The sequence below is a fragment of the Hippoglossus stenolepis genome, chromosome 11 (assembly GCF_022539355.2).
Source record: "Hippoglossus stenolepis isolate QCI-W04-F060 chromosome 11, HSTE1.2, whole genome shotgun sequence".
Taxonomy (NCBI): Eukaryota; Metazoa; Chordata; class Actinopteri; order Pleuronectiformes; family Pleuronectidae; genus Hippoglossus; species Hippoglossus stenolepis.
In genome coordinates, this window is record NC_061493.1 from 19741132 (window position 1) to 19751289 (window position 10158).

Below are 10158 nucleotides of genomic sequence, written 5' to 3' on the forward strand. Positions count from 1 at the left end.
GGTCCGGGATCGAACCCAACGCGACCACGGGGCCTTCTCCTCCCGCCCCGGTCCCTCCAGCAGCGGTCCGGGCACCAGCGGCACAGCGCGTGTCAGCAGCCGCGACGGCGCAACAATGTCGGGAGGAAAAACGACGGGAGCGCCGGGGGTGACTTCCAGGCGGTGAGTGCGGATCACAGCCGCAGCCTTTCGCATCCGAGCCCGAACACCGAGCCGTGGGACCATCCGAGGCGGCAGCTCGGCGCTCTTTTCTCGGGGTTTTTTTGTGTTGTCGCTCACTCGGGTAGTCGCGCCGCTGCGTCGGGAGGTCGGTCGGGGTTTACATGCATGTTACTGATCTGTGTCCAAAATGGCTTCTAAATGGGGAATGGGCTGCAAACAGGGAAACCCGGATGTGTAAACACAAAGAGGGGAATTCAGGCAGCGAGCGGCGGAGTGACCTTAACACGACACCGCAGACTCGCTCACGCCCGATCCCCACTTCATTTCAGCCTCGATTTTCACCATTATCGCGTTATTTTACGCGCGGGGACACTTAGGAGCGACGGAGGGGAGGTGTTGGTGGAAGTCGTGCGTCCTCCTCGGCGGTGTTTTGTCCCGGTCCCGGCTCAGAAAAACGCACAACACTGGCTACTTTGTGTTCCACGGAGAGTTTCTATATTTTTGTGGGACTTTCTCGGTTTTCTATCCTTTAAACTGGAGGTTGTTTATTTTTAAATGAGACTTTTACGCACATTTGCGTCGAGGATCAGTGCAACACGTTGGACTGGTTCCTTTATAAAGATCCTTGTAATGGTTGCGTTGCAATGTTTTGGTTGCGAAACAGCTGCAACAGCAGATACAAAGACAGTGAACACACACACAGCCTGAGTGTTACATTTATTCAGAGTAATCCATACAGTGAACCAGCCCTCACACATTAAAGAAATTAAATATAAGCTTGTACTTTATATTTACACACTATAACAAGCATTATATACTTTTTTTTAACTGTGTCAATGTGGTAAATAACTTCAAATCCCCACATAATATATAAAATCATATCTGAATGATCTTTTATGCATAAGTGCTATAAATAGCTGACCTCATTAGGAGTAACATGATACAATAATTTCAAATTACTCCTTACACCAGTGCAACGCTAATCAATTTTTATTCTTATCACAGAACACGATGTTTGACAACAACCTTCGAGATTAGATAATATATATTTTGGCATTTTATTTCATTTAAATATACGATTTAATTGATCAATTATTATTATTTCAATGTATTTGTATCTTTTTTAAAAAATATATATATCTTTTGAATAGACTATTATCTTATCTTAAAAGTATAATCTATGACATTGCATTGAAATAATGTGTCCATTGTCCAGTAATGTGTCCTCTTATCTGTCCCCATGTCAAAAAAACATGTCACATTTTAATTACAGTATAACTACCCCCTTCTCTTTAGCATTTTGCCCTCTTAAGAAGTTTTTTACTTCCGTTAAATCAAGTCATCCAGCTCCCTGAATACGACCAGATGTCAATAGTAATCGAGTATCGTGGCACGCAGGTTTCCGCGTAGCATTTAAGAAACGCTTTCTCAAATCTGGAGCCCTTTTGTGTAGAATAATAAATCCCATTATCACAGGCAAATCAACGGTGACGTCGTTAAAACGCCATTAGGCCTCGCTCGCAGGTCCCTCTCCCTTACTCGTCTTTGACATCCAGACTAATGGCGTGTTGGTGACACTCGGCCAATTCATGCAGCAAATGGCCCAGGAATGGGGTTAGCCATAGGTAATCGCTGTTAAACTAGTGCCGTGGAGTGTAACTCAAGACAAAGCATTTCCTTATTAAGCTATCCCGTATTGACCCTGTAACTCGATAGAGGCCTGGAGTGAAACCTTGTAGAGACGGATGCTCTGTTGTCATGACAGTTGGAAGAGAAAGCACATGAGTTCTCATTAAAGGTCCAACAGCCACAGCCGCGGTGTGACATTCCCTAGAAGAATGAGAGCACACGGGGCGAGATGAGGCACTGGTGCTTAAAACAAACATGAGCTATGACCTGTGAGCGGATTGTGTGGTTCAAAACACAATCTGACCTCAGTCACACACACACAACATCAACACACAATACGTACATGCTGTATTTGCATGATATAAAAACTGGACGTGTCGTTGGGTGGATGACGTCCACATCTTCATCGATTTTATAAATAAATCAACATTTCTGTTCTGGTGTTTTCTTTATTTATCCAAAGATTTAGTTGTTTTTTACGTGTTTGCGTCACTGCAGCTGAAACCTTCCATTGTGATCACTTTGAGGACCCTGGGGTGAGCGTCAAGACGTCACAGTAAAATAGATAAATGACACTAGGTGGTAGCAGAGCTCCCAGAGGCAGGTGCTGATCCCCCAACCTGTGCAATATCTGTCTTTCACCCTTGATTTATCCCCAGTATATGTAGAGGAAATACACACTCTCTATTGTTCACCGCCCAACATGTATCAGTACGAGGCTGTGTGTGTGTGTGTGTGTGTGTGTGTGTGTGTGTGTGTGTGTGTGTGTGTGTGTGTGTGTGTGTGTGTGTGTGTGTGTGTGTGTGTGTGTGTGTGTGTGTGTGTGTTAAAAGGCGCCGTGTGGCTGCTTTTTGAGTTTTAATTATGGCGTTTTGTTTTGTTGCTTAGTGGGCCACAAGTTTTTTTTCTTTTACAATCAAAACATTTTAATTTACCTCCTGGATAAATAAAATGCCCATCTATCTATTTGATCATCTGTTCTCAGTGGTATCCAGAATACCTCCTGGTAATGGATCCATTAGTATGAGGAAAGGCATGGCACTTAAAGGTTCTGTACTTATGGTGCATAATAGAAAGCAATTACCAGAATCATAGCCTGCGGCCGTTTCTCCACTGAGATCTGATGGTTAAGTTTGGAGTTTCACACTGAGCGAGTATTTAAAAAAAAAAGGAGGAAAAGAAGGGAAATAAGATTGAAGAAATTGTAGGATCACTCCCTTTATTTAGGCCTTTTTAAAGTAAATCAGTACAAAAATAAAACAACGAGCAATGTCAGACATTTTCTTCCATCTTTTATTATTTTACAGCCTCACAGAGTCAGGGTGAGTAAGTGACAGTGTGTGTCCTCCGGTCACGTGGTCGTGTGACAGTGGGAAGGTTTCAGAAGTAGTTGGCCACCCTGCGGACAGACTGGATGTTGGGGTTCTCCGCCTGCCACTCCATGTGGGTGCAGTAGTTTCCTCTCTCCACGATGTACATGCGGCCGCGGTAATTGGGCTCTTCGTACAGCACCCAGCTGTTTGGAATAAAATATTTGCAATATTTAGTGTGAACAAAGTCAAGGCAACGTGTATTTTTTTAAATATATAATAGTAAAGCTTGGACATGAGAACATTTTAGAGTGCATCGGTTTCTATCATATTTCTGACAGGATTCTATCAAACTCAAGGTATATTCACAAGGGCGTTCATTCAGGTTGGACATGGTCAAATACTGCTTTACACTAACTAGTGAATACTTGCTTGATATACAATAGAAATACTCGCTTAATACGTCATACTTGCCAGATAATATGAACTACGGTAAAGTTGGGTTTTAAAAAAAATGTAATTCTTCCTTCGTGCTGCAAATAAAATAGAATCGAGAACCATCACATTTTATAAAAGTATATTATTCAATAAGTGTGACTGTATGAACCCTTGTGCCCCTTGTATATACATCTAAAAGTGATGTTTATGGTTTAAATGTCTAAAAACAATACATTTTTCTCACACATTTTTCATACTTAACCTTCAGGGCAAGATTTCTGCTGAAAAAGGATTTGTATTTTAAACAGAAACAATTCCCCTTTTTTTCTCCTAATATTTTATTCAACATATTTCTGTTTATCTTGCCCTCAGTTACTAGGAGAGGTATTTGTGTAGCTTCCTACGAACTGAATATACACCAGTGAAAGGGTGTTTGTATGCAATGAATGTCTTTGTGTACATATCATATATGGTAGTTTCTCACAATAATGTCTAATATCCAAAAAACATAAAAAAAGGCGACTGTAATACTCTAATCCACAGAACTCACTGTGAATAGTTTTCAGTGGAACTACTACAACGACTACTTCTTTTATTCGAGTATTAAAACTGAGAGTGAGTTTAGTGACATGTGCAACAAGGACACTTTCAGTTTAATATGTGTGACCATGGAATCACATCGTCCCTGAGTTGATTGGACTCTGTTATCGGGACGTGTGTTTTATGTCACCAATCATCTCCCCTGCCTGCTACTCCCATCTAAAAAAAAGTAATCAACAATAATAATGTTCAATGCCCAGAGCACCACAGACAAAATAATTTTCCTCACAGCTGGATTTTTCACATATTCTTGACAAATGAAACTATCTGCCTGGTTAAATAACAACAGAGGAATGGGAGAAAATATGGCTTTTTGCAATTTGCGCGACCTGACTGTTAAACAATTTTAAAGATAATCCCCCAACAAGTGCATCCATCAGTGAAGTAAACTGAACCAAAATATTCTGTCAGATGTTAAAAAAAAACAGTCTTAAATCAAACCACTCTCCGAAGGGATACTTACGCTCCGTCTCCATAGACCTTAATGGAGTTGATGCAGTTCTTGCTCAGGCCTCGCGCCTGCAGAAATGGACAGTCGTCGCACAGCTCCACGCACTGGCCGCCGAAGTTGTCTCCGTCGAACAGCTCCATCCTGTAGTGCTCTCCATGCTGGGGAGGATAATGACATGCCAGCGCGCTGAGTCATAGCAACAGTGTTCGACTTCACCTCACAGCAAAGCACCAAGGCCTTCTCGTTGTGACAGACACCGCATTGTGTGCATCAGGCACTTACACCTATAGAAATCTAAAGGTTAATGTATATGTGAATGAGGATATATATGCAGCCCATAGTTTGTCTTAAGTGAACCAAATGCTTTTTCTTTCTACCTTACAAGATGAGAGAAGCCAATATGAGTCTGTGCTGCCAGAATCATGTCCTGCATCAGTATTCTGACTTTGATTTGTCGCACAAAAGCGATCTGCCATGCTTTTTCTTTCTTTTCTTTTTTGACCATCCAAATATTTGTTCGTCCCTGGGGTCTCACACACACACTCTTACCATCCTGATTGGCTTGCAGGAGCCCATGTGATCGTTGTGGGCATTCCAGCGCTGGAATTCCGGGTACTCTCCATGCTCCAGAATGTACTGCTGACCCTTGAAGTCTGGGTGGTCAAAGCAGATGAAGGCCCCGCTCTCCACACGGACAGAGTTGACCCTGTTCATGAAGCCTCGGTCCTGGAAGTTGTCGCAGTCGCTGCAGACCTCCAGTTTCCTCCCGGTGAAACATTTCCCCTCATAGAACACGATCTGTTTTTTGTTTCCCCCAAAACAGTGACGATTAAAGTACGTAATTGATGCAAAGAAAAACACTGAGCTGCAGTTACACAGAAAGATATCTTACAAAAATGCCCCATTCCATCTGAGGCTCGAACTAAATTACCATCTTTTTTAATTGGCTTTAGTTCGTGAAACCCCTTCGGCACACAGACTTCAGAGATACTCACCTTTCCTGAGTACTGAGACATTTTCCCCTGATAGCTCTTCCAGACAAGTCACACAGTATAAGAATAGAAAAAAATTTTGGACACCCAGATATATATGGGCGCCACAGAGCGCGGTGGTATCGCGAGGCCGTCGCAACAAAAGCGCAACAATGGGGGGTTTAGACGTTTTGCCACATGGGCACTTTCTCTTACATGTGCCACTGCTGATATTGGACTTTGGCTCCTGACGGGGGAAACAATGGAGCGGGGGGGATTTTGCTTTGATTGGGCTTTGGGAGTGATGCTGCTGCACTGAGCTGGAGCCGCACTGTAATATGTGGGCCGTGTCCAGATGTGGAGGAAAACACAACACGGAGAGCAAACGGTAAAGCACACAGGCGGGTCGAAGGACATTTATGATCCAGGGTATATTAAAAGTGAAAGTATGGAAACAGTCAGGTGTGGTCTTTGTTCATTTCTCGCTAAAATGGCAGCCGGTGGCGTCATAGTCCAAAAATGCAGCTTCCCCTCCGAGCTTTTTTCTTTTTTTGGTTTCCTCTCTGTTGTTTATGATCCAGAGACGAGTCAGTTTAGACAGCTGACTCGTGGAAATCTAGGAGGAGACTCGGTTACAACACCAAATACCAGAAGATTTAAAGTTCAGCAGGTGGAGCAGGATACAAAATACAAACCCTGTTTTTTTTTATGTGATTAAATATATCACATGGACTTTTACTCTGATTGTTAGGTTTTAATATTTCTTTTTTTACTAGATTATTTACAGGAAAGGTATTCAAGCCCATACAGGAGGCTTTAGGTTTTAAAAATAGATTCTTAATTAGATTTTTCTCTCATGCACTTTTCAATCAGCCATTCATTAATTTGGTAAATGTGTGTTTAACCTTTGCAACGCTTTTCTTGAAATATGTTCAATACCAATCAATTCGAAATGTCAGTGTCACAGCTCAGAGTTTGTTTAGACTACATTTAAAATCCTTAAAATCAATTCCTCTGGAGAGACGTCAGTTCATGTCTTTGGTGGTTTGATGTTTATTTATTTTTATCAGATTATTTACAGGAATTACTCCTGACGAGGTATTCAGCACACGCAGGAGGCTTTATTTATAATGAATTCGTATATATGTTGTAAAGCTCTGTGTATTTTTCAGTCAGTTCTTCATGGTGTTGATAAATATGTATTTAACCTTTGCCCTGTGTCTCTTGAAATGCGTTCCCTACCAATCGATATGAAAAGTCAATATTTCTGTGTTTCAGCACAGTTTGTCTCGATTTTACATTTTAAATCTGTTCCTAAAAATAAGAGATTAAATAGAGATTAATTCCTCTATAAAGACGTCAGTAAGCATCTATGGGGTTTTAATTTTTAAAGGAGATACACCTGAGAAGTCATCCAGCCTATATGCAGGAGGCTTAAGTTTTTAAAATAGATTCTTAATTGCTATTCATTTTATTCTGGCTCATGTTTTTCAGTCAGTCATTTTGGATTTGATGAATTCTCTGTATGGACTTGAGTGAAACTGGAGGAACTACTTCCTCTACACCGAAGAAAATATTTGAGTCATTTGTGCATCTCTAGAGTTAGAAGTACATCACAGCCGGCGAGTGTCGCAGCTTTTCCTTCACTTCCATTAGCTCCACATCAAGTGCTACTTCAAGTCTTTCCAGACTCTGCACTGTATTTATCGAGTCTATTCATGGGCGCGGATGTGGGTTGAAGACCACTAAGCCAAAGGTATTACACCTCATATGGGTCAGACATAATCCACCTGAAGCAAACATACTGTACCTTTGACTAATATCCTCTTGTCCTCGTAAGGTACAAATCCCACTAATATAAATCTTTATTTGAGTCTGTGACAAATGCATACATTGATATTGACAAAGGCCTCTTAAATGATGTATAATAGTGGACAGAGGGTGGAGGAGCCTTGCATAATGCAGGAATCCGAACATTGGGAGACTTTACCCCCTGAACAGTGTGCTGAAGGCGAGTGGGGTGCTAAGTAAATATGGCTTAACAGAGATATGCCGCTTAATGGGACGTTGCCATGACAGGACAAAGTATGAACAGGTATAAAAAGAGGGGACATCTTTGGATGCATCTCAGTCACTGCCAGGAACCAAGATAGACAAACAAATCAGTCTGGTATGTACATAGAAAACTACATTTCTCTCATTTTGAAGTTATCTTATTTTGTGTGTTTAACCTTTTTCACTGCTTTTCTTGAAATCCATATAAAATCAGTATGAGCTAGAATTTAAAACCATATATTTGCTGTGAAATGTCTGTATCGTCGAGTGTCAGCTCAGTTTGTTTAGACATTACATTTCAAATCAATCAATCCTCAAATTCATAGGGTTAATTCCTCTAAAGAGAAAAGTTCTATTTTCTATTTAAACGTTATACAATAGAACCCATGCCCCGAAGCGAAGTATACTCAAAGTACATGACACAACGTATTGTCAAACCTGTGCTTTATCTCTCCTAGTGCTGCATTGTTGAGAACAATGAAGCTGCTGGTCTTGGCTCTAACCATCGCCTTGCTGTTTACAGCCGGTGAGTCTGTCACTGATTCTCCACTGAGCAAACACCACCTCTGCTGCCGTGCAACAGGGAGCTGGTGCTTTCTCTTTCACGGCACCGGAGCACAATCACAGCAGAACCTGTCTGACAATCAAACGCAATTCTTTTCACTTTGCAACCGCAGCGACTTATCTGAGAAAGTAATTACTGCATGTGAAAAACAACTGATTCACTGGTGACGGTCGGAGCTCAGTGAATTCCTGTATGTGTTCGTCCTCCATCCTCCCTTTATGTCCGATTCCTGGGTCGAACAAAAACAGGCCACGTTTTCACAGCGCTGAATGAGAGTCAGTGAGGCCAGAGGAAAAAGACAATGACTGAACAATGTTCTTGCCGTTTCTGTTCCCAGGTGAGGCCCTGAACTGCCACCAATGTCTCCCCAAGAGGGCCGGAGAAAACTGCGTGCTCGCCGTCAAAACCTGTAAACCGGGGAAGGACGGCTGTGCTGCGGTCAGATTCCTCCAAGCTCCACGTGAGTTTCTCAAAACACGACACATTAACCACAGTGGAACATATTATCTGAATCATAGTTTAGTTAAAGAAAAACAGTTGCCTACAAACCAATGGCACCAAAAGTAAAGGACAAAGGGCAACGCTGGGGATTTAACTTGATTGTATGAACTTTTGAAAAACCCTCAGTAATGTAAATGAAGAAGTAACTTCCTTAAAATATCTTAAACAGTATCAAACAAGGTAAACAGGACGTTGATTGAGTGTTAAATGTATGTGAATCATGCAAAGATGTGGAAACCCCTTGCCTCTACTACAGCGAGTTGCCTCCTACATAGTGAAAGGTCCCGGTTCTTTTCTCTGTTTTACTTTCTCAGACGGCCATTACCAGAAATGCATGGCTCTGGCAGACTGTGAAATGCTGAAGATGAATGCCTACATCGATGCAAAGTGCTGCGGCGATGACCTGTGCAACACCTTTGACGATCCAGCATAGAAGAATTCAAAGAGCGTGACGATGTACTGGAGAAGCTTTTCGCGCAAGGAATTCATCCCAGAGGACTTCGGCAGAGCACATCTCTGAAATCAAACGGCTACTTACAGCTAAAATAAGACGATAATAAACACTGTAAACTCGATCACCCTGGCAAATAAAGGTGTTTGAATTCCAGCGTGTGCCTGCGCTCGTTCTTTTGTTTGAACATTTGTTTTAACTGCCATAACAAGTCACTAAGACCTGAAAATCTACCCAAGGTGATTCTAAAAATAGCAGTAAATTATAGGATTCACATACAGGAGTTACAGAGACTCCCTAGGATTTCATTAAACAGCCCAACATGACGTCTGCTTGTTTATAGAACATCTGGGGTTTGATTTATGAGATACTCAAAGGTTCTTAGTAAAACAGTTCTCTCTGGCCAACTTGAGATTTGGAGGTTGTCGGTTCAATCCTCAGTTAACTTTGTGACTGACTTACAAAGGATGGACAAAAAGAAAAACACAGTAAATGGGTCGGGTCAAAAAGTTTTTGAAGTGATTCCAACACCCAGAGCAAACATTCAAAGGTTTAAATAAATATTGGTCAAGTGTCTTTTTACAACAAGCTCATGTTTGTCGGAGGAGTGCTTTGAAGTTTTGAGGATGTTGGTTCGATCCTTATGCTCTCAAAATGTTAGAAGAAACACATCAGGGAAGTGTCTGAACAAACGCCTCAGGTGTTGGAAGACTGGAAGTTTCGAGGTTGTAGGTTCAATCCTCCAACACGCAGATGTAATGCTTTAGCGCCCTTAAACCAAATAGGTCCGTGTTAGAGAACTGTGTGGAGGTTCTGAGGATGTGGATTTGTTCCTTCTTGGCCATTTCTGGAGTCGAAAGCCCAAAGTGAAGACTGGAAATCTCTGAGACAGAAGCTCCCATGGTAATTTGGAGTGTGGTAAGTTAGTTTGCATCGGTGGTGCAGCATCCGGTTCAGAAACTGCTCCTGCTATACTAAAGAAATCCCATTTATTCTCCATGTTACTTTACTGACGGCTCACAGAA

The 10158-nt window shown here is 41.8% G+C and overlaps 1 protein-coding gene across 2 annotated transcripts; it reads left to right on the top strand.

Annotated features, from left to right (window-relative positions):
• Nucleotides 1-28: 28 nt before the first annotated feature.
• ly97.3 (lymphocyte antigen 97, tandem duplicate 3) lies at nucleotides 29-9289 on the top strand. Of its 2 annotated transcripts, none has more exons than XM_035170302.1 (4): nucleotides 29-162; nucleotides 8075-8142; nucleotides 8519-8641; nucleotides 8997-9289. In XM_035170302.1, the coding sequence occupies exons 1-4, from the start codon at nucleotides 116-118 to the stop codon at nucleotides 9113-9115; spliced, it is 357 nt and encodes a 118-aa protein (XP_035026193.1). In that variant the 5' UTR covers nucleotides 29-115; the 3' UTR covers nucleotides 9116-9289. The 2 variants fall into 2 exon arrangements, with proteins under 2 accessions (XP_035026193.1, XP_035026194.1); XM_035170303.1 differs by lacking the exon at nucleotides 29-162 and adding an exon at nucleotides 7594-7731.
• The last annotated feature ends 869 nt before the right edge of the window (nucleotides 9290-10158 follow it).